At 42.6% G+C, this 27,672-nt stretch overlaps 2 protein-coding genes across 3 annotated transcripts in view; both read right to left on the bottom strand.

Annotated features, from left to right (window-relative positions):
* Window positions 1-1,297: 1,297 nt before the first annotated feature.
* ARL2BP (ARF like GTPase 2 binding protein) lies at window positions 1,298-7,855 on the bottom strand. Its single transcript, XM_069549914.1, has 6 exons — window positions 7,464-7,855; window positions 6,700-6,761; window positions 4,716-4,822; window positions 3,652-3,737; window positions 3,326-3,422; window positions 1,298-2,693 (listed from the first exon to the last, which is right to left on the bottom strand). Exons 1-6 carry the CDS (start codon window positions 7,499-7,501, stop codon window positions 2,595-2,597), a joined length of 489 nt encoding a protein of 162 aa, XP_069406015.1. The 5' UTR covers window positions 7,502-7,855; the 3' UTR covers window positions 1,298-2,594.
* Window positions 7,856-10,143: 2,288 nt separating this feature from the next.
* Window positions 10,144-27,672, bottom strand: part of RSPRY1 (ring finger and SPRY domain containing 1) — a 38,304-nt gene continuing 20,775 nt past the window's right edge. For both annotated transcript variants that reach the window (XM_069549911.1, XM_069549910.1), the window contains exons 7-15: window positions 26,308-26,374; window positions 25,202-25,333; window positions 24,223-24,338; window positions 23,140-23,283; window positions 18,105-18,216; window positions 16,497-16,599; window positions 15,982-16,134; window positions 13,728-13,832; window positions 10,144-11,522 (exon numbers count right to left, since the gene is read on the bottom strand). In XM_069549911.1, the coding sequence (XP_069406012.1) occupies window positions 11,426-11,522; window positions 13,728-13,832; window positions 15,982-16,134; window positions 16,497-16,599; window positions 18,105-18,216; window positions 23,140-23,283; window positions 24,223-24,338; window positions 25,202-25,333; window positions 26,308-26,374 (1,029 nt within the window). In that variant the 3' untranslated portion in view covers window positions 10,144-11,425. The remainder of the gene's footprint in view (window positions 11,523-13,727; window positions 13,833-15,981; window positions 16,135-16,496; window positions 16,600-18,104; window positions 18,217-23,139; window positions 23,284-24,222; window positions 24,339-25,201; window positions 25,334-26,307; window positions 26,375-27,672) is intronic.

Below are 27,672 nucleotides of genomic sequence, written 5' to 3'. Positions count from 1 at the left end.
TAAGCAGAGCATTTTTAAGGAGGACCGACTTATTTTCTTTTGAGGCTTAAGAGAAAACAAAATCCTCAGCTAGGCTTCGGACACCCTGAAACAGCTTCTTTGGGCAGAGATGTTAACATGCTTTGTCAACAAACTACCTTGTGGTTCAGGCCGATGCGCCCCCCAAGTCCTCAGCGCCTGCTGTGTGGGTGAACAGTGCTGCCCAGGGCTGAGGCCTAAGCTATAGGAAGAGGCAAGTGTCCCCCGAAGCGGGGGCCAAACACTGCACTTTCTCACGCTGGCCATTCCTGTTGCAGTCACTCAGCTGTGTCCGAATCTGTGACCCCACAGACTGCAGCATGCCAGGCTTCCCTGTCCTTCACTATGTCTCAGAGTTTGCTCACACTCATGCCCACTGAATCAGTGATGCCATCCAACCATCTCATCCTTTGTTGTCCCCTTCTCCTCCTGCCCTCAATCTTTCCCAGCCCCAGGGTCTTTTCCAATGAGTCTCTTTGCGTCAGGTGGCTAAAGTATTGGAGCTTCAGCATCAGTCTTTTCAATGAATATTCAGGGTTGATTTCCTTCAGGATTGACTGGTTTGATCTCCTTGATGTCCAAGGGACTCTCAAGAGTCTCCTCTAACACCATAGATCAAAAGCATCGATTCTTTGGTGCTCAGCCTTCTTTATGGTCCAGCACTCACATCCATACATGACTACTAGAAGAACCACAGCTTTGAGTATATGGACCTCTGTCAGCAAAATAATGTCTCTAGCTTTTTAATAACGCTGTCTAGGTTAGTTATAGCTTTTCTTCCACAGAATAACCGTCTCCTTGGAAGAGAAGAGACACCTAAGCCCCTCTAAGGTGGCATATGATAAGTTCCTGAGTGGACAGAGAGTTCTAGTAAGTTGTTTTTTTGTTGTTTTTTTTTTTTAAATCAGAAAGCCTATTTCCTAATGGGAAGCTACAGCAGGCTTGCCTGCTTTCTTCCTGAGTGGAAAAGGATGAAAAAAAACCCCATCTGCCTTTCTTGTTCACATTTCATAATTTCATCTTTGCATTTGTCCACTTGCTTTTTCTCACCCAGACTGATCAGTGGGGGTCTTCCTTGAGTGCTTCCAACATACCCAGCCTGTGATGGGCAGTCCCATTTATAAAAAGAGCAAGAAGGGTAAGCAAGGCCAGCAGAGTCAGTGTTTAAGGAAGCCTTTGGCTTTAAAGACCAAAGCTCGGATAACCTGATGGCAGCAGTAGTACACAAGGGATTGGCTCATTTAGAAAGATGGTTTACGCAAAACACCTCAAATCCTACTCATGGTACCAAAGTATTTAATAAGTGCCATGTCGGTACAGAAAAACACGCAGCCTGTAGCTCATCCTTTAAAATGAAAAGAGTCAACTGAGAAGTTAGTAGAGATTCCTATTTTTACTTTAAAAATAAAAACAAAAAACTAAGTACACATTGGGTATTGAACTACTACATTTTTTCTTTCACTCATGTTTTCTGGCCAGCCAGTAATGTTCTATCCAACACTGTAAGAAGACAATGTACTGAATCTAAGCAGTATGACCAGTAAAGCTGTTGCTATCTCCTACTCGTGCTAAGCTAGACCATGGAACACTATCTTGGTAGGATTATTTTGACAGCCAAGAAGGAAGTGCAGAGCCCCTACCCCAAACCTAAGCAGCTGATTTACACAGAAAGGGTCTTAAGCAAACCTGCACAAACACGAACATGCTCTAAGAAAAGGATATATTTTAGACTACTTTCAGCATACATTCACTGGCACCCAGTAAAATGGACCACCAAGGTAGAAAGCATTTTAGCTTTCATAGCACTAACAGCTAAAAAGCACACAGCATATAATACTTTGATCTTGAAGTGGGTAATCATGGAAGTTCCAAGATTGTATCCACTAGGTTAGCCTGAGTATTCATCTATAAAAATATTTTTTCAAAAACACGTATACAAGGGTTATGGAAACAATGGGACTACATCTGGACCTGTAGAAGACGGTGATGCAAAGACTGCCCACGTAAGACTAGGAACTGATCTTCCCATGTAGCTTTTAGGTAAAGGAAATCTCTGTAAGTTGATTCCTTCTAGCTGTGACGGTAGGATTTTCAGAAATCCTGAGATGGGCAGCTAGCTGCAGTTCACCCCTAGATAAATCCTCCCAGTCAAAACCCCCACTGAGGCTGTAGGACTCAAACTGTGATCCATATAAAGAGCTGTGAATGCACAAAAAGCCTCCTGGGGCATGTAAGGCCTGCTGGGCCAAGAGAGTTGATGGTGAATTTTCCCAACACGGACACCCTGACATGAATGCTGGGGATGGGCATCCCAGGTAGAATGCTGGACTTGGGTTTGCTGCAGGGGCCAGACTCCGAAGCCTGAGAGAGGGGTCTACTCAGGGAGGAGTACTAGAGTGTCTTGTCCCAGGAAGGTCAGGTAGTTATCTTCTGACCCATCACTACTTCACATCAATGAAGAGTTGCAGAACAGTCAGTCTTTCCAAGATGTATTCTTCTGACATCATTAGCCAAAGCCTCTCCCAGTCTATTGAGCTGGTGATGTCCAGGAAGAGTCCAGAGCCTGAAGGTGGGACCTAGGGCCGCAGATTGTTCTGGGAGGCTGGCACAGATGATTTGCACAGTGAAGTCACCACTAAACCACTGCTCAAGTCCAGTCCCCGGCCTTCTTTTTCCTACAAGAGAATACCACAGCTTTAAGAGGCAAGGGACAGAAGAAAGTCCTTTCTAGCTCTGACTGGGGAGGGAGATGTTTAGGGTGGGAGGCTGGGCCGCCAGGGAGCACACAGGAAGAGGGAGGATGTGATTTTGCATTTTTGTTTGGCACTGGTCACTCAAAAAATGTACGTCTCAGGGTACACTGGACCCTGGAGGTCCAGTGGTTAAGACCCCACTGCAGGTAGCATGAGTTTGATCCCTGGGTGGGAGAACCTTGTGCCAAGCAGCAAGGCTGAAACAAACAAAAAACACCTCTCTTCAATGAAAAATATTTCCTTCTCCCATTAAAATCCTGTGTTACAAGAAAGGCAAGGCAATCAAGACTTGTTTTTTGGCTTTGTCCTTTTGATTATACAGGGACCCTGTAAGGTGCCTGGGACCTTTGGTTTCACCAAAACTATGAGAGTGTAATTCTTCATAAGCGCCCCAGGCCCCGGCCAGAGCAGCTGCTTGGTTGGCATGCTGCTCACTGTCCGGCTGACACCCGCCAGTGTTACAGCAGGGAGCACAGAGGGCGGTTTGTGCCTGACAGGTCCACTTGGAGTTTTCTAAGCGGTTCACTATGGCATACCAGACAAGAAGGACTTACTGCTCGGTAGTCCAGAAACATTTCTTTAAAAGCCAGAAAATCCGTAAATGTGAGCAGCATGTCAAAAATGTCACCGGCCACTTCATCTTTATGGTGCCTGTGAAGGAAAAGGGTGGTTGCTTCATGAACAACTGATGACACAGACCATCTCCTTGAGATTTCCTTCAAAGGTATGGAGGGCCTCCCACCCAGGACCTAACCACCAAGTGCTCTGAAGCTTGATGTTCAAGCACTAGGGGGGAAAAAAGGGAAGAGGGTCTATGAATTTTCAGAGTTGAGGAGGAGCAAGGTACCAAGAGGTTAAAAAAAAGTCAAGTTCAACTCACTGTAAAGTTGTAGTAAAAGCCGCCATGTTAAATCCAGGAATCCGCTCCAACAGCTGTTCTTCTATATACTTTTCTACCAAAGAAATCTGTAACAGTAAAACTTCTTTTCAGATAGCCTGGTCTCTAGCCCTTTGCAAACATTTCTGTGTGCCTGGCTCCCTGCTGAGTGCTGGGGGCACCAGAGAGAACCCAAACCCACCTCCTCTCTTCAGTGAGCTCATCCCACCCCTGCCCTCCGCCCTCCAGGGGAGAGGTATACGCAGGTAATTACACTGCAACAAGAGGAATGCTCCCAGGTGGGTAGGGTTACAAAGCAGAAGGGCTCCCACCCCCCACGGCACCAAATGAAGCGTGAAGTAAGTGGGGGCTTTTCTGCCTGGGTAGATAGAATCTGTGGAAAGAAACAGATGAAAAAGCATGCAGTGAAAGGCAATCACAGATCTGTAAAAAGTGGAGGCTTGGCTTAAGAAACTTTCACCAACTCTGCCATACTTTTGCATTCAAGGAATTAAGTCCTGGAGGCTCAAACTTCTCAGACAGATGAGATCCTAACAGGAGGCTGCACAGGGCCTTGGCATATGCAAAGACCCAAGGGTCCAGAACCCAAGGTTCCTGGGTTCTAGTTTGGTTTTGCCACCAACTAGTTAGTGATCTGAGTCTTGGTTTTCACTTTTATTTAACAGTCATGCACACTTGATTGAATTATGCAGTAAGAAAAAATAGTGTGTGAAAGCTGAAAGGTCAAAAGTATGTAAGTGCAAGGTATGGGGAGCCCATATACTGTAACTGAAAGCAGGATTATGATAAAGTCAACCATGTTTTTAAAACAGACAAGATCATTAACTATTTGGAAAACAGCCCCAAGAACTATGCAAAGGAAAATAATAGGTGATGAAGACTAAACCCAATTCTAATTAGACTTCCTAGCAGGGTGCTGGTGGCAGATTCTAAAAGCTGAGCAGATTTTAGCATTATTTGATCCTAAATTCATATTTTAAAGAAATCCTAAATTCATATTTCAAAGAAATCCTAATCTCCAGTAAGAGAAATAGGAACCCACTTACATATTCATTAAAAATAGGCGTGTAGGTGAGCTTATTCTCTTCCGTGTCTTCAAATTCCTGGTAGTACTTGTCCATGAAATTCCTCTGTAATAACTGGAACTCATCATCTGAATCGCAAGAGGAAACATATTCTTTTTAACACGTGGGAATTAAATGGCAGCAGAACTGCTTTCTAAATGGCCAGCCTTTAGGAGAGGGAAAGCTAACGGTGTTAAGGGTAAAGTTCCATGGCATTAAGAGGCTTCAAACTGTGTGAAACCACCGCCACCACCCTCTACCCAGTTTAAACACAGCCATTCAGGGCGGGGTGGCTTGGGAACTCCACAAATGGTTCTCTTAAATTCAGCTGCAGTGGTAGAAACAGTGTAGTGATTAGATGGCTGGGCTCTGATAGAGGCTAGACTGCTGCTGCTACTGCTAAGTCACTTCAGTCGTGTCCGACTCTGTGCGACCCCATAGACGGCAGCCCACCAGGCTCCCCCGTCTCTGGGATTCTCCAGGCAAGAACACTGGAGTGGGTTGCCATTTCCTTCTCCAATGCATGAAAGTGAAAAGTGAAAGGGAAGTCGCTCAGTCATATCTGACTCTTAGTGACCCCATGGACTGCAGCCTACCAGGCTCCTTCGTTCATAGGATTTTCCAGGCAAGAGTATTGGAGTGGGGTGCCATTGCCTTCTCTGAGAGGCTAGACTACCAGAGTTTAAATCCCACCTCAACCACTAACACTGGGTAACCTTGGGCAGGTTAATTTCTCTGAGTCCCAGTTTCTTCAACTTCAAAGTACCTATCATAAAAGATTGCTAGGTGGCATTTAGATGAGGATTCACGTATAGCGACTGATTCACAGCAAACACTTATTAGGGTTTAGGGAATTTCAACAACCAAATAGAATATCTTTTCCAAAAACTAAAGGAATGCTTCACAAATGGCCTAGACGTAGGAATAAATGCCCTGGGATTACAGAAAGCTCATTTCCCTCACTGCACACAAGGTTCTTGTAGAGGCCAAAAGAACTCCAGGTATTCCTCAGCATTCCCCAGGAATCTTCTGATTGACATGGGACTTTAATGTTGTATCTTCATCTGTATTTAGGAGTTAAGGTCATGAACCTTTATAGGACCCAAAGGTACAAAACTGGGTCAAGTGATTTTCACTAAACAAGACTAAGAAATACAGCTAATAACACTAAACAACAGTGCTCTTTTCCTTATTCTCAGCAAACTTAAAGTCACCCATACGAGAGATTTTTTCAAGTTTTTCTTTCCCACACATTTGTCTTAAATGAGAGATGCCTGTTACCACTTAATACTTAGCAGGACCTATGGATGCCAAAGTGAAAGTTGCTCAGTTGTGTCCGACTCTTTGAGAGCTCATGGACTATACAGTCCATGGAATTCTCCACGGCACAATACTGGAGTGGGTAGCCTTTCCCTTCTCCAGGGGATCTTCCCAATCCAGGGATCGAACCCAGGTCTCCCGCACTGCAGGCAGATTCTTTACCAGCTGAGCCACCAGGGAAGCCCAAATGAATCCACAAATAGGAACTCAGGACCTAGGAAAATACGGAACCAGCTGAAGCATGACACCTTGTTCCTCATGGACACATGTGCTATGGTTATGCTATTACACTGCTCTACGTCACAAAAATATTAAGACTCAAGACTAAAAACCACTCTTACTCTCTGAAATAAAGTAGTTAATATTTGCTGAAGTTTTGCCATGAGCCCCATAACTGCAAGTGCCCTGTTACCTGAATGATTCCCTTCTGGGGACTGAATCTATGGTAATCAATTATCTTCAGGAGAAGTGGCTATATGACTTTAAGGCAAACCACAGGACGGCTTACTTCGTATTTCAGTACGCCACATTAAACATTATATGCAGTATGATGTTTTCTCTTTTTAAAAATTTACTCTACAAGTGGATTTCAATGTTGTTAAAAGCAAGAGTCTAAAAACTAACGAGCCGGAGTAGGGAAGCTTACCCATGATAATGTCTTCTAAATATCCAACCACAGCATCAAATTCTGCATCAGAGGCGGAAGAGCTGAAAAACAGACCTGGATTAGGTACTGTTTCAGCTTAATTCCTGGCCCCCTCCCCGCAAATGTACTATGGCCCTTTTCAAATGAATTCTAGAAAACACACTTTACACACCTGTGACATCAAAGTTTAATGTAGTGGATCTACTTTCAGAAAACTGATGGGACACAAGGACTCACAGAGGGACAAATAAAAGGTGTCAAGGCTCACATCAGACCTCTTAAGGTTCCTCACATTTATTTCCTATGGGTTCTACTCACCGCATCTTCACTATCACCCCACACCAATCTACTCGTGGGCGGGCGTAAACCTGGTGCGGTCAACACACAGGCCGGGGTAGGGAGGGGCAAATTAGAGTCCCTGGGGGTGGTGGTGTGGTGGCGGTGGAGGGTCTTCTGACCCGCGGTCGAGCCTCGGCCGCTCAAACCCACCAGGTTTTGCTGACAACTAAGGACTGGAGACCGGGGGATTGTGACAGGCGTGTATCATCGCGCGACACCACGCTGCGCTCCTGTCCTCCGCGCCCGAAACCCCGCGGTCGCCGCAGAGGCAGAGTCCACCGCGGGAACTTGGGTGGGGTGGGGTAGGGGGGAGTCTTGTTTGTTTCCCACCCCCACTGAGGGCACTGGTTTCGCAGGGCGGAGGCCTACGCCAAGCGCCAGCAGCCCCGGCCTTCAGCCTCCCGGGCTCGGGCGGCGTGACTCACAAGGACAGCGCGAAGCTCTCTTCCTCTAGGGCGTCCATCGCCGCCGCCGCATCCACCGCGCGTCGGGGAGCGAACCCGTTGGCTTTCTACCCTTGCCTGCGGCCCGGGCGCAGCCCCTGCTTTGCACCGCAGAGCTCCAACCGGCATCCGGGAGGCCTCGCCGCCGAGCCCACGGCCGGCTCACGGCCCAGCCGGGTAGCGCCTGCGCGCGACGTCCCGGCCTCAGGGTCCCCGGCTGCGGCCACACGCCAGCCGGGCCTCCCAGCCCTCCCAGGCCTAGCTAAACTCGCCTCTACCGCCGCTGGGTCCGGCGTCAGTTACCACGCCCCGCCTCCCGTCACCATGGCCACCGCGACCCTTCCGCCGCCTCGAGGCTCCTAGCAACCAATCACAGGTCTGCGTTACCCAAAACCAGGGGCGGGACAAAGATAGAGAGAGGAAGTGAGGCAAAGGGATGGAGGATAGCCAGAGGAAACTGGGCCGCATACAGCAGGTCAGGGGCTCACTGACGTATACTCACGCTGTCGGGCGATTAAAGCCAAGACGTACCCAATGTGAAGAGCAAGGAATGGAAGGCCAGAGAGAGCCTCGATTTACCCACTTGCTACTTGGGAATGAATTACAAGATTTAAGAAGATTGTTATTCAAATTAGTTTTTGAAGTGAAGTTGCTCAGTCGTGTCGGACTCTTTGCGACCCCGTGGACTGTAGCCCGCCAGGCTCCTCCGTCTATGGTATTCTCCAGGCAAAAATACTGGAGTGGGTTACCATTTCCTTCTCCAGGGATCTTCCCGACCCAAGGATCGAACCTGGGTCTCCCACATTGGAGCCAAATACTTTAACCTCTGAGCCGGCACTGTAAATCACGGAAGTCTTTCCACAGTCAGTCCCTTAGCTTTTGAGCCAGATAGTGCAGACATTTGATTTTCGAGATAGTTGCTCCCTCTCGTGGAACTACAGCGAGACAGCCACCAAAGTCAGCCCCACCGCAAGAACTGGATGTCTTGTAATTTACATCATGAACATTCACATAAAAAATTATTCGGTAGTAACTCGTTTCTTGGGTAACTAGGCAAGATTAACGTCGACAAAACCACTTTGAGCAACGCAATCAGGTGACTTTGCTCCAGGATAAGACCCCTCCGAAACTGCCCAATTTTACAAAAGGGTACCCTAGACCTGTTCTCTGATTGGATCACTAGACATTGTGTCTTTCGGTTGCATTTTATTTTTTGGCCAAATATGTGGTACATTTTAGATATGGTTCATGTTTGATCGGGCTTCCCTGGTGGCTCAGAGGTTAAAGCGTCTGCCTCCAGTGCGGGAGACCCGGGTCGATCCCTGGGTCAGGAAGATCCCCTGGAGAAGGAAATGGCAATCCACTCCAGTACTCTTGCCTGGAGAATCCCATGGACAGAGAAGGTTACAGTCCACGGGGTTGCAAAGAGTCGGACACGACTGAGCGACTTCACCTCACCTCATGTTTGATCTGTGGGTCAGATGGCCAGCCTGAATGGACAGATATCTTTAAATGAAGGTAAAATAGCTATCAGTGGGGTGTGGAACTCGTTACCATGACACAGTTGTATCTAGGGTGAGATCAGTTCTCAGAGGTACTATCTCTGTTTAGTACCAAGTAGAAGGCAGGCATTCAGAAAGGTTTGGTAAATAACCAGACCGAGTTAATACATAGCATCAGAGCAGAGAAGGAAACTTGATTCCATCTATTCTGGTTATCTAATGCTGTTACTAGCCACCCAAAACTTTCTGGCTAAAAAAAAGAAAAAAAACTTTTTTGCTCAGTAGTCTGTAACGTGGACAGGACTTGGTAGGGAAGTTTGTTTCTGTTTATTTGGCATCAGTTGAGGGTAGCTGGAATGGGGGTAGAGAACCTCTTCCAAGAAGCTTACTCAAATTAGTATTAGCTGAGAACAGCTCAGTTGTGGATGTTGAACAGAGGACCTGAGGGGTAGGGGGCTGTCTCAGTTCCTCTCCATGTAGGTCTTCTCATGGATATTTGGGTTTTCCCACACCATGGTGGCTAGGTCCAAGAATATTTCAAGAGACAGGAAGTGGAAGCTGCCAGTCACTCAACCACCTGAGACCAGAAACTGGCTCAATATTTTCAGTCTCTGCCTGGCTATATCCCTAGGTCCTACTTCCTCCTTTTTTTAAATTAATGTTACTCCTTCAATGAGATTTCTCTCCTTCCCCTCACCTAAATTAGGTTCTCCTTGCTCTTTCTCAAAGCACTCAACAAGTTATTACAATAAGGAAAAAGTCTTCTCCCCACTACCAGACGTCAGCTCCACAAACAGATCTGTTTTTGTATACCACATAGTTGCAGTGCCCGAGATATTTTAGGTGTCCAATAAAGGTTTGCTGGATGAGTAAGTGATTAACCTTGCTTCTGAATTCTAATACTTGATTCTATCCTAACCTGGAAAGGATAAACCTGAGTATCCTGGAACCTTAGCAGCAGGCACCAATGAAAGTTGTGAAATCTTAAGTCAAAAAAGGCAACAAATGTTTTATTTATTCAATGCAAATAACTGTATTTACCACAAGCTAAAGAAGAGAACATATATATATATATTTATATATATATTTGAATTTATGGAAGACTAAAGACATGGAAAAAATCCAGCACCCCAACAAGTACAGCCAGGAAGGAAATCAGCTCTGTAATAGGACGATTTAATGAACTACAAACAAGAAAGGGTGGGGAAGGAAGAAAAAAATGTGCATTGAATTTAAGACACTGTAAAACTGAGAAGACATATTTACTATTCAAGTATAAACTCAGTAAGGACTTGGCATAAATTGAAAGGCAGCTGCTGAGGTACACCATTATAAAATAAGTTCTATGAATTTACAATTCTACCTTCCAATTTTCTGGGAGAAAAAACCAAACTCTTGAAGGTCTTCACCAGAGACCCTGAGAGGGAATAACACTTTTGATGAAGACATAGTCAACAATCCATGACTGAATTTACTATTCAAAAACATGTATTTATTTTAAACAATAGGAATACGTGCTCTCAGACTGTCCTCTAAGAGTTTTTGAGACTATTAGTTCAACAGTTTCAAAGTATATTACTTCCAAAAACAATGCTGATTTTAAAAAATTATTTTAAACAAAAACCAAGAAGACCTGATTTGATGGTACCTTAAAAATACCCTAAATACCAAATTTTCTCCAGTCTAACATTGCAATTAATTTAAGAATTCCTCCTGCATTGTTAAAACATTTTTTCCTCACAAAATGTGGGTACTAAAATTGGATAGAAACATCATGAATGTGAAAATACCACCAATTTTCTGCAGTTTAAAAAAAAAAACAAACTTGAATGTTCTTTGGGATCACTGAAATATCAAAAATTGGGTTTTGTTTTGTCTACAGTCTGTGCACCTTCTTTCAGGCCCTCCATGTTGCTTGTAGTACTGACCTGTGGGATTCTAGTTTTACGGCTTCAAGTCTTGCAGTGCAGTATCCATGCTTAAGATACCAGTGGCTCTCTGACCAATGGGAAGTTATGCTTAACCCAGAAATGCTATCATTTACTTCTCCATAATGACTTTTGCCCAAAATAAAAACTTTAGAATATGAGACAAAACATCCTGTGTTACACAATCAAATGAACCCAACCTGGAGGAATCCAGTGTGGTTTCAAGCACTCAAGAGGGCATTATCTCCTATAGCTTTTCATGGAATTACCACAGGCCTAGCTACTGGCATTCAGCTTTCCTTGCCCTTAAAAGGAATTTTTCAGGGCTGGCAGGTTGGGTTAGATTCTAGGAGAATTTTGTCTTTGATAAACTATCATTTTTTTAGCATAAAATCTGGCCATGGCTATAAGTTTCAATGTGCATACAACTGATTAGAGATTTTTTTCTTTGTTTTTCTTTTCAACATTGGCTGGAATTGAGTAGAAATAAGTCCATGAGGCCTCTTCACGTGTGTCATGAGATATGAGAAATCTGTCTGACTCTAGTCACTATTTCTTTCCGACACAACGGGCAAGTCTCCAGTTGCAAGGCACAATCCATGCACAGATCACTGAGGAGAAAGACATAGATACCAGTTAGGTCAGTTCTTCAAAAAGTCAGACTGATGATGTGCTGACTCAATGGAGCATGTTAACCGAAAGGGTAATAATCACACAAGGCTGAAACATTAAGTAAATATATAAACAGTAAGTCTCTCTTCCACTTCTGACCTTCAATCTTCCTCTTCTGAGGAATAAGTTAAAAGTTCATGTGCATTCTTCCAGAAAGTCTGGATATATACAGCCTATGCATAGAGATGTGTATCTGTAGGTAGAAATACAATGCTTTTTTTTCCCCCCAGACAGTTAGCTATCTGTCCCATTATAACTTGTTGAACAGTCTGTCTTTCACCAGATTTGACATAATGTCTCTATATTTTTCTTTATAAGTAGTTCTACTTTTGGGCTTCTGTTATATTACTGTGTCACTCTTTTCATATATTGGGACAAAACTATTAAATTTTTTTTTTCCCTAAAGGTGGCATTTTACACATATTCTTTCTCACCCTGTTTTTTTTTTTTTTTTAAATTTATTTATTTTTGGCTACACTGGGTCTTTGATGTTATGTGCTGACAGCAGGCATCCTTGTCTGGTCCCTAGCATCTCTTGGAAGGTTTCCAGTGTGTCCCCCTTAAAAAGATGCTTGTGTTTGAGATATATATATATTTTTTTATATTGTAAAGGAAGTATCCATCCATCCTTAATTTATACTTTTATTTTCTATATCCATTTCTGTTTTGTAGTAGTCATTCATTTGAGATGGATATTGAATTTTTAGCAGTTTTGCACAAAGTATTAATTCTCTGCTCCACTGTCCCTTGGCCTATTTGAGAAATTACACTGATTTCCTATGTTGCACTAACCTTGCATTCCTGAAATAAACCCCTCTTGGTCGTGTTGCTGGGTACTAGTTGCTGATAATTTAGGATTTTTATGTTTATATTCATTCATTCATTTTTGTGTTTCATCAGCTTTTTGTATGATTAACATGCAAGCTTTGTAAAAAGATTGTGACTTTGCTATTTTCTCTGCGGTCTGAGAAGTTTATACAGAATCCATCCATTCCCTCAAAGTCTGAAAGAATGTACTTGTGAAACCACCTGGGCTTTCAGTGGGGAAGGCAAAGGGGGAAAATAATTTCAATTTCTTTCATGGTATTAATAGTAGGAATGTTTAGATTTTCAGTCTCTATTCTAGGGAGTGGCACATGTCACTCAGTTTAGCCAGATTTCCTTTCTTAACCTCTACTCAACGGAACTGTTGTTGCTGAAAGTGGAGCTGGACTTTCTTATAATTCTTTTAATTTCCTCTTCCAACTTTGTTCTGGATATGTCTAGTGTGGAGACTGTGGTCATACTTAAGATACTTGATTCTAAGTTTTTAGATTTCAGCCCTCTTTCATGAGCACTTATTCTGTGCCAAACCACCAATAAGGGCCAGAGTGCTCAAAGAAGAATAAGCCCAGATCCTGAGGAGTTCTGGGCTACAGAGCTGATACAGGGAGACCTGGTAGCTAAAGCTATGTGAAGATTAAGAGCAAGGCAGTGTATGGGATAGGCTGAATTACAGGGAGTTGGTCTGGAACACTGGGATAGAGGTACTGCTCGTATATAATCAGCACACATGCCTGGGCCAGGCCAGGGTCAGCACACTGCCCAAGCTCCTCTTTCTCCTCCTAACCTTAGTTGTGAGGCCTTTTTAGGGGACTGTTTACTTGCTACTCTTGCTGATGTTTAGACACTCTATTCTACAGGATCCAGGCTGTCCTCATTTCCTACAACTGCAGAGTGGTTAGATGGTAGGGTGCTGCCCTCTCAATGCTGAGGAGGGTAAAGAGTAAGTACATGAGAAAGCTCTAAAACTAAAAGGGATTTCCTAAGAGACCTGTAATTAGCATTAAGTCTTTTACATTTTGGAATGAAAAATGTGTTAAAAATAAAGTAGTGAGTAAACAAAGTAAAACAAAACAAAAACATGGGTCTTCTATATCAAGCAGCTTCTTCTATTTCAGGTTCTTTCTGGAAGACAGACTTGGCAAACTCTGAAAACTCCTTCAGCCCACTTTGGATATTATGAACCTTGATGAACAGCTAGGGAACTGGTAACACTGTAAAAGCAATTCAAGAACAGGTAGAACTTTGTCTACCTGTACACAAGTACTGGACTTGTGTATTGTAATGTACACAAGAGGAAATAACCAAACAAACCCTCTGACCTGTGTCCACATGGCTTCAGTTGCGTGTCTGCTACCTCATCACAACACAGGGAGCAGCAGTTTTCCCGGATACTGACTTGCTTCAACAGAGCAAGACGCCTGTGCCTGAGTAGAAAACACAGTTTGAAATTCATTTGATCAACAAATAAATGAGCAGTGATGCATATGAAATGCCTTGAAAATGCTCTGTACATGGGAGTCTACCATGTATTCCCTAAGCTCTATTCAGTAAAGTTTTCACACAAGACATCTCATTTCAATCTTACAATGATTTTCTAAAACAGAGAATGGAGGAGGCTGGTCATTCTCATCTTACCTGGTGGCTCAGCTGGTTAAGTATAACACGGACACAGAAGTAAACTGCTTTCCTGAGTTCTGTGGCGGGAGCTCTAGCAAATGAATCAAACCAAAGGTGGAGGGCATGGGAGCCTCCAGTTACAGAGAGTTGGTCATGACCTGGACTTGTGACTGGCACATAAAGTGGGAGGAAAGGGCAGTCCTGCAGGACTAAACCCTTCTCCAGGTGGGGTCTGAAGCTATTTCCAGGTAGATGGTGTCAGAATCAAGTTCACTGCTCAGTGGTATTGGAAAATACATATCAGACCATTCTAGTAGCAGGAAGAGTTGTGAAAGCAGAACTTTCTAGTGCAAAGACCCTGGGGCTACAGTAGCAGACTTGGTCTGTTTCAGGAGCAGCAAGGAGGCCAGGATGGCACAGGGGAGAGTGCAAGAGGTCTAAGAAGTAGTGGAGGAGAGGAGGGGACAAATCCTACAGCGTCTGCTGAGATTCAAGCTTTTACCTTAAGTGAAAGAGGAAGCCACTGGAGTCTGATGAGCAGAGAAGTGCATGATCTGATTTATATTGTAACAATCATTCTGGAGGCTGTGCTGAACAGAGAAGGGGCTAAGGTGGGAACAGGGAGACTAGTTTGAGGGCAGGAACAACCCAGGTGGGAAATTGGAGGCTTTAGCCATGGTGGGAACAGGGAGAGGGAACAGAAGTTGGTGGCTGGGACATATTCTGAAAGTACAGCCCATAGGATTTGCTGAACAATCCATCATAGAAATGGCAGACACTCATACTCTGCCTTGTCAAGGATCCTCTAGGACTATAGCCAGGGAAACAGAATCGACAATGGAGCTATTAACAGAGAAAACTGTAAGAGAAGCAGGTGGCTATGAGTGGTGACTGTTGTAGCTGAGAGGTGGGTATGTATATATATACATATATATATATATATCTGCTGCTTTACTGTGCTATTCTTTTTTTCTTTCATGTGTATTTGAAATTTTCTATAATAAAAAGTTTAAGAAAAAGAATGAATGGAAGAAGAGGTAGAGACAGAGAGGACTTACAATATGGAACACTTTACAAAATGCCAAGTAGAAACAGGGCCCTGATCTCCTACCCTGAAGTCAGAAAAGAATGCTACTCCTGCGAGTAAAACAGGAGGCTCTGGCACTGAAGAGGCCATGCAGTTAGTCTCTGGCAGCTTCTGTCTCGGTGTCACTGTCACAGACAACAGAATTCCAACGCAGCGCAGGACTGCCACGCTGGTAACTCTGTTCTTATCCAACGCAGACTGCACTTTGGGCGCCAAGGTCTTAGGGTACTGAGGCAGTACACAGAAACCACCCATAAAAGACGACTTTCTGACAGTTGGGGCCTATTGCCATCTGACTTTTGGAAAGTTTAATTCTGCAGGGGTGGTTAACTAAATGCTGAAGCAGTTTTAACTAAGGTCAGCTTCCAGGGGAACACTTAGACGGATCAGTTGGAACTTTCAGGGTGTAGGTGAGAAAACAGACCTGTTTATGGCCCGCATCCAAGAAAGACAGGCTACATAACAAAGTGATGGGGTATGTATGACAGATGAGACAGGTGTTACTTCACACTTTCACCAGGAGGAATTTAAAGTTCAGAATCCCTGTCAGGTGCTAAGACAAGATGAAGAGGGGTTCTCAGAATGAACCTCAGACCTCTGAGCTGGGAAATAAATGGCCCTTCAGTTCTCGGGATATTACAGAGGCTCTGTTGCAGCAGGCAGGGCTGTCATCACTCCATGACATTTTCTGGTTCATCTGGAAACTGCTGAGCCACTCTCAAGCCTTGGGACACTGAGTCCAAGGTGAAGCACAGCCCAGAAGGGCTTGTTACAGACCTGCTTTTTAAGCCAGAACAGGAGCTAGGATTACACTGTTACGTTATAGACACCCTTAAGGGTGCAACAGGCCAACACTGCTGATTCCTTACCTTGGCAAAATGATTTTCTCTTCAGCTGTGAGGAAGGCATAGTCATTAAAAGTGCTAAATTTCATAGACGGTGGATATTTGAATGGTTTTGCTCCAAAATTGAACTCACATTGTTGATATGACATGAAACTAGCTGCTGCAAAAAATCCAGATCTACAAATAAAAATGAGCAGAGATCAAGAGAATTCATAGAAACAAAGTGAAGATCATACACAAAGTGGTTTTCAGAAATAAGTTGGAATAAGAAGTCAGTCAGAATAAGTCGTACCCCGGCAGAAAGAAGGGTGGCATCATGTTTACTAAACTAGACGGGACTATAAACCAGAGAATATCCTGCTCTTATCTTCCTATATCAAACTCTGGGAGAGTTCTAGGTATGATCAAATGAGTCCCCAATTACTTGAAGTATAGTGATTTCTCACACAACTGACTATATAAATGGACAGTCTTTTTTTCCTAGAGAAAAGGACATTCCATGCATCTACTTGAATTTTTGATTGAGAGAAGGTACTTACACAGTAGATGAAAAGACTTGCTTCTCAGGAGGCAGCTGGTTGCCGTTTAAAAAGAAGATCATTTGCTTTTCATTCAAGTCTAACAGAAATCCTACCGTGTCTCCTAAAGGATGAAGTGGAACACTGTTAGGATGGGAAGATTCTGCTGTCTCAAGGGTTTTGATATCACTGTATTAAGTCTGTTTTTGTAGTCCTATACTCAACATATTCATCTTGCTTCTTCTGCAACTGATCTGACCCCTTTACATCAATGTTTGGAAAGGAAAATGCTGCCAATTAATCTATGAAAAGTCATCAATTTTAAGATGCATCCCAATTTCAAAGATGTGAAATGTGGGGGCAATGTGCATTTTTGGACCAGTAAAACATGGTAAGATCAAAATCATGAACTTTGCTTCTCTGATGAGATTTAAAATTCTCTGAGAGGGAATTCCCTGGTGGTCCAGTGGTTAGGACTCTGTACTTCCAATGCCAAAGGCAAGGGTTCAATCACTAGTTAGACAACTAAGATCCCTCCTACAAGACTGCATGGCCAAAAAAGAAAAAAATTTTTTCCAGAGGTTCCATCTGCTACCATATGACTCTATGTCTTCAGAACAAGGTGGGGTGCACCAGGAGGCCCCCTGAGAATACCACCCTTGGTGCTGTGGTGTGAGGCAGAAAAGCCCTGTTTCATTGTATTTAGTTGGGGGAGAAAAGACTCACTCATCTTAAATCCTTTGGTCTAAGTGTTGGACAAATCAACTGTGTGGTTCTAACTATGCTGGTTTGAATCTTTCATTAATAAATGTTTTCATGGGTATAAGGCCTTGGATACAGCAAACCAGTTGGAATACAAATTGAATGGGGCAAAAAAGATGAGGCTGTTGATAAGATGTATTCTTGTGTACAATCCTTGTGCTTTGACTCAGAGTCCTGGTAGTCTCTACCCCTGCAGTGTCTTGAGCCTGATGTTTGGAGATCTGAGGCTGGGGAGATGTTTTTAAGGCCAAGAGTGCTCAAGTCAGCCTGAAAAGTTGCATCTAGAGGGGCCCAGAATGTGTCCACTGAATAGTGCCAATGCTCTGAAGAAAATCTCATTTTATTGGCATTACAATTTCAGTGTCCTTAATATTTCTACAGCTGCTCTAAGACATATACCCAAAGAGGAAAGTGGAATTCATATTAATCTGAAGCAACATATAAATCTTAATTCATATTAATTAATAATTTCCCCACTAAATTAAGAATTTTATAGTCTGAAATGTTTTGCTGAAGGAAGGGCTCCATCAGAGGTGAGTATCAGGAGAGTACTGTTCACATCCATGGTAGGGGATACAAATGCTAATACCCCTTCCCACACTTATTCTTTTTCCATCAAAAGATTTTTTAAAATTAATTAATTTAATTGGAGGCTAATTACTTTACAATATTGTAGTGGGTTTTGCCATACATTGACGTGAATCAGGCATGGGTGTACATCTGTTCCCCATCCTGAACCTCCCTCCCACCTAACATCCCATCCCTCAGGGTCATCCAAAACATTTTAAAGCCTAACATAATGAATGCTTTGCCAGAACCAGATGTCTTACCCTAGTTGATAAATTCATGATGGAGAGGAATGCATACCTTCTTTCCAGCAGGGGTGTAGGTGCGGCTTACTTCTGGCGTTGTACCAAATCAGCTGCCGGCAGCCGTCGTATGCACAGGAGTATTCATCGTCCCCGATGCCATAGCCTTCCTGGAGGGAGATAGGGCCCAGAGATTAGTGAGGCTCTGCCTGCTGTGTTATGGGAAAAGTAAGTGTGTCTTTTATAACCATTAAGCTGGTGGCTGGAATTCTAAGATTTCTCGATGAAGGGAGAGAGCCTATTATGGTTCCTAGAAGGCACCAAAATTTTGACATGGAGTCAGAAGAGAGTATGACCTCACTAACAAATTATTTCCCAAGTTTCACATCTGTTAGTTTATTTAACTCTCATGAACCACCTTGAGGCTGGGAGTACTGTATTCCATTTTAAGAATAAAGTCTCAGAGAGGTCAACCAACTTGCCCAAGAACACATTACTAGAAAAGTCAAGTTTGGACCTTGGGATTTTCTGATTCCAAGGCTGGTGTGGGCAAATACCTTTTTTGCCTGTAGTACACTTCAAAACACTCCCTTGCTCAAAGATGTTAAACCTGGGTACCACAGAGAGGCTATTGTGGGTTATTAGCAAACAGGTATTCCGAGATATCTGAACATTATATAGATTCTTGGCAACTTCTTTTATTACTTATTGCCTTTTAATTGTTTAATAATTACTTTATTGTTAACATAAAAGGGTGGGTTTGAGATCTTAAGAAATTATTTTGAGCAGTTATAAGAAAAAAAATAGAATGAATACAGAAAACATGCAGACCAGACAACTGCTATCTTTAAGGCTCAATGGTGAAAGATTCTAGTAGAGAAGGCCACTGAAAATGTTGGCCAGATCCAAGTAAGACTTCAGATCCTGGGGATGGTCTGCTTATTCTGCGCGATAATACAATCACAAGACAGACTGGAACAAGGGCTCCAACACACTCTTTGACTACTTAGACCACAACATACTGAATTTGGATGTGTGTTCTCCAAAGTGAGAATTAGTTGTTCCGAATACACTGCTCAGACTACTCAAAGGTTAAATATTCTGCTGTGTAAATTCTTAGCGGAATATTCACCAGTCTATTATTAACAGAAAGAATGCCTTGCTATCCCTTCCAAAGCCTGAACAAATAAGTTCAAAAAAAACTGTAACAATAAACAAGATAACTATTCTGTAGGTGACCTGAACAAGACCTACCCTTTAGCTTCTCAGATTAATGATCTATCTCCAAGCCTAACACCTGATCATCTTTTCAACAGCAAAGCTCAATCAGTAAGAGTTAAAATAAGAGGCACCATGAATGGACTTCAAATTTTCAGAAACTGGGTGTGTCCTAGGAAAGACTAATTCCACAAAGCCACACTGTGTCTGTACAGGCAAAAAGATTCAGAATCACCAGAACAATGTCCACAGGAAGTAAAGTTTTAAGTATAGTAACAATATGAAAATGCTGTACTGGGGGAAAGATATATCAGATTTCATCAATTTCTAACCAACCAGTACTTAAGTCAGGGAAAAATGTTTTATTTTTTAAGGAAAGAAATTAAGTCTATCAAGCAATCTGGAGGGATAAGAAAATAGTATTCTAAGTTTCTTGAGAAGCCAAAGTTTTTGCAACTATATGGCAGAAATTAGTTTCACTCACGAGATAAAATGATCCAGCTTCATTGGCCATTAAAAAGACACTCTGGAATTAAAGATTTTAAAATTTAAAAAATAAAAAACTAAAAAAAAAAAATAAAAAAATAAAAACTCTGTTAAAAAAAAAATAAATAAAAAGACACTCTGCAACGTTCAGTCTCATATACACTACTCTCAGACCTGCAGTGTGCTGCCATAGTAGGAGATACACAATTTATAAAGCTTTCTCCCAAGAGAAGTCCATATTTCTTCTAGTCTTGGGACAAATTTTTACTTCCAAATGAGACAACTAGCTAATTCTCTGAGATTATCCCCATTTTCAAATGCAAAGAACACAATTATTGAAGAATAGGTAGGGGAATGAACTCAAGGCCTAGTTTCGTTTTGTCCCAGTCTTAGTTTCAGTTTTCTTGCCCGTGAAATGGAAATTATAACAGTAAAAACTGTTGTGGGAATCAGATGATAAGCTTTAAAATGAAGTGCTCTGGAAATTAAGACTTTTTAAGTCCTAAAAAAACCATCTTAAGGACATCATTTGGAGCAGACTATCTGTGTAACTGATGACACTTTCTTTAAGTCAGCGCCCAAGTTGGGCACTAGAAGACTAACTAGCACTGTTCTCCAGAACCACTTGCTTTTGACTACATGGTGCCACCAAAAAAGCCTCATTCATCCAGGTTTTAATTAAGGCCTAGTCAACTAGAAGGCCCTGAAACGGGAAGGTTCCCAACAAAAGCAATGGCAATTTAGGGTCCAGTTTGCCATCCTGGACAAAAATCCAGACCTGCCCTTTCCATGGGCCCTCTTCCTCTAATCTGTCTCTTTCCAGTGAGCAGTTTAGTAAAATGTCATAAACAATTCCAGGATGCTGTACAGCCTTGCTGAAAGGGCACTTTAGAAACTATTGTTATGGCAGGCAAAGTTGTTTGACTTTGTTGGATCACTTCTTTTTTTTTTAAACTTTACAATATTGTATTGGTTCTGCCACACATCAACATGAATCCGCCACGGGTGTACATGTGTTCCCCATCCTGAACCCCCCTCCCACCTCCCTCCCTGTACCATCCCTCTGGGTCATCCCAGTGCACCAGCCCCGAGCATCCTGTATCCTGCATCAAACCTGGACTGGCAATTCGTTTCTTATATGATATTATACATATTTCAATGCCATTCTCCCATATCATCCCACCCTCTCCTTCTCCCACAGAGTCCAAAAGACTGTTCTATACATGTGTCTCTTTTGCTGTCTCACATACAGGGTTATCGTTACCATCTTTCTAAATTCCATATATATGCGTTAGTATACTGTATTGGTGTTTTCCTTTCTGGCTTACTTCACTCTGTATAATAGGCTCCAGTTTCATCCACCTCAGAACTGATTCAAATGTATTCTTTTTAATGACTGAGTAATACTCCATTGTGTATATGTACCACAGCTTTCTTACCAATTCGTCTGCTGATAGACATCTAGGTTGCTTCCATGTCCTGGCTATTATAAACAGTGCTGCAATGAACATTGGGGTACATGTGTCTCTTTCAATTCTGGTTTCCTTGGTGTGTATGCCCAGCAATGGAATTGCTGGGTCATAAGGCAGTTCTATTTCCAGTTTTTTAAGGAATCTCCACGCTGTTCTCCAAAGTGGCTGTACTAGTTTGCATTCCCAATAGTGTAAGAGGGTTCCCTTTTCTCCACACCCTCTCCAGCATTTATTCCTTGTAGACTTTTGGATCGCAGCCATTTTGGATCACTTCTAAAACCCATCCTAAGACCTTACATATGGGATGGGAGGCTATATTATTTATTTATTTTTAATTGGAGGGTAAGAGGCTATTCTAGTCAAGGCTATGGTTTTTCCAGTGGTCATATATGGATGTGAGAGTTGGACTATAAAGAAAGCTGAGGGCCGAAGAATTCATGCTTTTGAACTGTGGTGCTGGAGTAGACTCTTGAGAGTCCCTTGGACTGCAAGGAGATCCAACCAGTCCATCCTAAAGGAAATCAGTCCTGGGTGTTCATTGGAAGGACTAATGTTGAAGCTGAAACTCTAATACTTTGGCCACCTGATGCAAAGAGCTGACTCATTTGAAATGACCCTGATGCTGGGAAAGATTGAGGCCAGGAGGAGAAGGGGACGACAGAGGATGAGATGGTTGGATGGCATCACCGACTCAATGCTCATGGGTTTGGGTGGACTCCAGGAGTTGGTGATGGACAGGGAGGCCTGGCGTGCTGTGGTTCATGGGGTCACAAAGAGTTGGACATGACTGAGCGACTGAACTGACCTGAAGAGGCTATTATTTATTTTTATTTATTTATTGTTTTCTTTTTGGCTCTGCTGGGTCTTTGTTGCTGAGTGAGGGCTTTCTCTAGTTGCAGTGAGCAGGCTTCTCATTGCAGTGGCTTCTCTTGCTGCAGAGCATGGGCTCTAGGGCACATAGGCTTCAGTAGCTGTAGCATGTGGGTTCAGCTGCGGTTCCTGGGCTCTAAGAGCACAGACTCAACAGTTGCGGCACTTGGGCGTAGCTGCCCCATGGCATGTAGAATCTCTGGGACCAGGGATTAAATCCATGACCCCTGTACCAGCAGGTGCATTCTTAACCACCGGATCACCAAGGTAGTCCAGATAAGAGGTCATTATTCAGATTAATGACAAAAATAAGTCTAAGGGTATTTTCCCAGCTCAAAGGGTAAAAATCATATGGCCACAAAATGTTCCTGATCAGAACTGGATTAATTCCAAAGAGCATATACTATGACTATGAGAAGGAAGCTGATTGGGTTAGACATTAGAAGGGTATAAAGTGGCAAGAAATGAACACCTGAAGGAAAGGGAAGAATCCTAACCTCTCACACTCAAGTAGAAGTGGTCCAACTCTGCTTCCTCTAGTGGATTTAATCTCCCCTTCTATCTGATAGCTTTCTGTAACGAAAGATAAATACTAAATATTGAAAATAAATATGCCTACAAATTACAAGATAAAAGTAAAATGAGAGGAGTCAAGCCAACATTTACGATTTCACGAAAGGAATAGAATTCCTACAAAGCTCCTAAAGCTTAAATGCAAGATAAAACCCATCACTGATAACAATATAAAAACTGAGCCAAAGATGTGACTGGGGCTGGAGCAGAGCCTAAAAAAGAAGAACACATGTAACCTCTGGGTGGAAAATTAACATGAACTTAAAACTTGAGGGGAAAAAAATGGCAGAGGTTCACTTGTGTTTTCCTATTTCTGAATCAGTTTATAAATCTGATGTTGCAGATTTGGCACCATGTGGTTCAGCCCAAGGAATGATTACTGGGCAAACCTACCTGAAAAAATGAGGATGCACCACCCACTTGCCAAAATCACCCGCTGCTGCCCGCATCTGCCCAGGTCTCCACAGTACTCACGTGGTTGAGGAACTTGCTGTCCCGTGTGGCCCAGCCGATCTGCATGACACCAGAAGTGACCACAGTAACTTCATAGTACCACACCCCAGCATCCACACAAAAGGTGCAACGCACACTTTCAAAAGAAGAGGCATCGCAGCGAGCCTGGAAAAATCAAAGGGCATGGCAGCCCACCATCAATGCCTGAAGACCACCAGAGATAACAGACCGCTCAGAAGGTGGAATCTATCCTTTCTCATTACAGCTCCTGCTGGACTACTGTCTCCTTCTCTGTGCATTCTCAGTGACAAAATATACAAAACTGAAGGAAGGATGCTATTTTACAGTTTAGTTTCCATGGAGTTCCAGATTGAAAGGACTGGAAGACCTCAAAGTAAGAATTAGTGAAGGCTACTGGCTTCATTTTGAATTACTTACAGAGGTTTGCTCTCACAGGAGAATCTTTTACAAATGCATAAACACTGCCTTAACCTGTTACTTGTTAGGGAGGGAGATGAGGGAGAGGATATTGAAGGGTATAAGATGGAGTATCTAAAAATAAGCTAAAACAGAAAACTACATAAAGCATTTGGTAAGATGTAAGATCAAAGGGCTGTCTGCAGTCATTCTTCAAACAGCTCTTTAATCTTGACATGTCTAGTGCCTAAAGCAGCTGTATATAAGCGGCTCTTTCATTAACCTTCACTCGCCCCCCGCCGCCAATCAGCAACATTTCCAACATGCACGGAGAAAGTAAAGTGCTAGATCGAATATAACTGGTTATACAGGGATTAAAAAAGAAAGGGCCTCTTTTAGAAATACTAGTCTTTGTACCTTTAACTGCATAAAATAGAATAGATTAAAGTCAGACATTTAAACAAGTCAATAAACATTATAGCACTTACTATATGTATAGGATCATGTGAGATAGGAAAGAGTATATAATATCTCAGACACTCTCTTCTACCACTTCTACCTCTAACCACTCTCTGAGTATGTAGTAAATTTCCATCTATTTTGCAAGGATTGCTTTTGCTCAGAATCAGGGCATGAAAATGAAAACAAGATTTTCTCCCTAGAATGGTCCATCTATGGAAACTTTACCTCCAAGCCATGAGGCGAGATCTTCAGGTACTCGCTGACATCGTTGCTATTCAGCATGGCCTTAATGCTATTCAAGTCCACTTTCTCATAGGTCAGCTGCCTACCCTCTTTTAAAACTGCAAAAGAAGAAGTGGGTACGTTTCTGAGGCAGGCTATTGTGGAAAAACTGTTGTCATCGCTGGCTGCCACTCTTGTTAGTAAGTTGAGGTGCTCAAAAATGGCAGAATCGGTAGACATAACCTTAGCTTTGGGGCCGCATGGCTGTATGAAGATTAATTAAGCAAATTAGTAAAGGCAGCAAAGGTAGGTTTATATTTCTGTTCCTTACAGTCATTCTTTTGCATGCAGCAAAATCCAAATGGTACTTTTTCAGAATTATTCTTTAACTGGCACTACACAGGCTGTGCACTGAGCAGTTTCCCACAATGTTGCGGTAGGAGCAGGGGGATTGTGCTAACTATGGGGTGGGGGAAGTGAGGACAGAGCAGTAGTCTAGTTTTAGTTCTTGCAGCCCTTGGAGGAGAAAAATAGTTGGGAGCAACTCTCAAGGTATAGATATGATTTGAGTTTTGAAGAGCAATGCTGGGACAGGGAGAAGAGTGAAGAGAGGGAATTCCAAGTGAGAGGAACAGGCCCAGAGACAGGAGTGACTGGGAACTGCTTCTAAGACAGTGAAGAGAGTCTGTGTTGGGAAGAGTTGGATTACACAATAGCAGCTGATTGGTGGCCTGGATGCAGCAGGAAACAGGAGACCAATAACAATGTCTGAATAGGAGAGCACTGCAATTAGAAGCATTCCTTCCATCTAATTGTCTGAAGAGTCCCTAGGATTCACTACTGCTAGAACATAGCCAACCTATCAGTAGAGGACTTTATAAGGAAAAACTCACACTGTCACAAATGAAGACCAGTGATCCTATTTAAGAAGTGGATTTGGAAATGAAAACAGGCATTTTAATACAGGACAACTGCTACTTACAGAGATTGTCTAAACTCCACTGGGCACAGAAACCAACTTGACGTTTCAGATAATCAGGATCATCAGTCCAGGACTCCAATGTGACAAGCCGGTCACTAATACTGGATTCAGAAATAGTCAATTTATTTTCACCTGTTTGAGAAGACATAAACCTTAAATTAACCATGGAAGAGTAGGAGCATTTGCTGGGCAGATTGATGGAGGGAAAGAATACAGAGAGACAATTAGAGAATTTGGAAACTATACTAACGACAAAGCCCAAGAGCTCTATTTTCTAGAAGGTAGCAATACCATCACTAAATTTTCTAGCTATAAAAAGTGGCTATGGGAATGCATGTAAGAATTAAAGATTTTAAAATTTAAAAAATAAAAAGTAAAAAAAAAAAATATCACATAATGCACTCATCAATAATAAATTCTGAAAATATTAAAAAAAAATAATAAAAATAAAATCTGTAAGCATTAAAAAAAAAAAGTGGCTAATCACAGTCACCAATTTTGATTCTTTAGGTGAGAAAACTGTTGCCTTTGTCACCATATTATATACCTTGAGATGTTTATCTAGACAAATCAGAATGTATGCATGTTATTTCAGAGAAGGCAATGGCACCCCATTCCAGTACTCTTGTCTGGAAAACCCCAGGGATGGAGGAGCCTGGTAGGCTGCAGTCCATGGGGTCGCTAAGAGTTGGACACAATTGAGCGACTTCACTTTCACTTTTCACTTTCATGCATTGGAGAAGGAAATGGCAACCCACTCCAGCGTTCTTGCCTGAAGAATCCCAGGGACGGCGGAGCCTGGTGGGCTGCCGTCTATGGGGTCGCACAGAGTCGGACACGACTGAAGCGACTTAGCAGCAGCAGCAGCAGCATGTTATTTATTTAGCTGCATGACTTGCAGAAGTTTAGTTCCCCAACCAGAGATTGAACCTAGGGCCACAGCAGTGAAAGCCTAGAATCCTAACCACTAGGCCACCAGGGAACTCCCCAGAATGTGGGCATATCTGATGGGGTTCAAAGGCGGCAGGTCATCCAGTAACTAAGAAAAATTAACATTTTTAACAGGCAATATAGATCATTAGTGCAAGAAGTGTCACTATACCTACTTGTCTGTGCAAACTTTTCCAGTGCGATAAGTGCAAAAAGCATGACTGTGGGGTGGGACTGTAATTTCTGAAAGACAACAAAAGATAAATATATACATACATACACATATATATATATATCATTGCCCTTCTGGGGTGACAATTTCCTCTTCTTACCCATTGTGTGCTAGACTTTTTTTTTGGAGCAGTCATGAGAGTTTTACTCATTCAAGTCCTTGATTATCCACTTGCTACTATTGTTAGTAACTGACCACAACAGTCTCCTAAAATCTTATTTTCTTGTTCATTTATAGATATGGAAACATCAAAATTATCTTGTTAAATGCACTATTTTACTTAGTAACACTTATATTTGTTAAATGAAATCATGCTGATTCTTACATTCATTTAAGCAAGACAAACAGAAGCTTAGAAGTATAGCTAAAAATGGCTTTTTTATTCAGAACCCTAAAAGGAATCACTCATCACTATCAGGTTCCAAAATTATAAATAATGAAATTAACAATTCATGGCTTCATTTTCAATCTGTTCTCTGAAAGGAAGCCTACAAATGCTGATTGTAGGTGGGCGAGAGCAACAAGTGAGCTCTTTCAGTTACAAGCTCTTTCAACAACAAGTGAGCTCTTTCAGTTATACTTAAGTTCACATCACATGTGTTCACATTTGAAGAAAGGTCTATCTGCTTAACATCACATCTGCTCCCAGCCATCCCTCCCCACAGTTATGCTAGGAGCCTGCAAAAGAGCTCCAGAACATCACCTGGTTTCCATTCACTCTTCTGGTGCCCAACTGGGTTCTGCAAAGCTATTCCCCGTTACAAAGCCTCTTTAGCACCTTACTTCTTGCCATAACCATCCTCAATCCCTCTGTCTGGCTTTTCAGACCCTGAGCCCTCCCTACCTGACTACTCAGTCTATATCCTCCTGTCTCTGAATACTGTCTTCTGATCAGACAGTTCTCTGTAATATGCTGGGAACACTGCCATTTCTGTCTCTGGGCTTCTGCCAGTGATTTGCCTTTAGCCAAGAATCCCATTTTTTAAAAAACTTTATTTAAAAAAAATTTTTGGCTGCGTCATGTGGCATGCAGGATCTTAGTTCCCTGACCAGCGATCAAACCTGTGCCCTCTGCATTGAGAAAGAGCACAGTCTTAACTACTGAACTGCCAGGGAAGTCCCAAAGCCCATTTTTCCTCTCTTGTGTGCATAATCAAATTCTCACCCTATGCTGTGACCCAGGTGAAGCTTCACCTTTATCAGGAAGTCTAGCTCCCACAGTTCCCAGTCCCCATCACCCATACCTCCCACCTCCCAGTCACTTCTCAGAACTCCTGGCACTTGGTCTGAAGGAAGGGGTTTTGCCCTT

This window comes from Ovis canadensis, chromosome 14 (assembly GCF_042477335.2).
Source record: "Ovis canadensis isolate MfBH-ARS-UI-01 breed Bighorn chromosome 14, ARS-UI_OviCan_v2, whole genome shotgun sequence".
Taxonomy (NCBI): domain Eukaryota; kingdom Metazoa; phylum Chordata; class Mammalia; order Artiodactyla; family Bovidae; genus Ovis; species Ovis canadensis.
Note: the sequence above shows the minus strand (reverse complement) of the source record. Positions and strands in the feature narration are given on the sequence as shown.

What these genes read in the sequence shown, in the direction of transcription:
- ARL2BP (XM_069549914.1), bottom strand. Translation starts at nt 7,501, where the DNA reads ATGGACGCCCTAGAGGAAGAGAGCTTCGCGCTGTCCTT. An exon ending in CGCCTATTTTTAATGAATAT is followed by an intron (nt 3,738 to 4,715) that starts GTAAGTGGGTTC and finishes TTACTGTTACAG; the next exon opens with ATTTCTTTGGTAGAAAAGTA. An exon ending in TGTTTCTGGACTACCGAGCA is followed by an intron (nt 2,694 to 3,325) that starts GTAAGTCCTTCT and finishes ATTCTCTTGTAG; the next exon opens with GAAAAAGAAGGCCGGGGACT.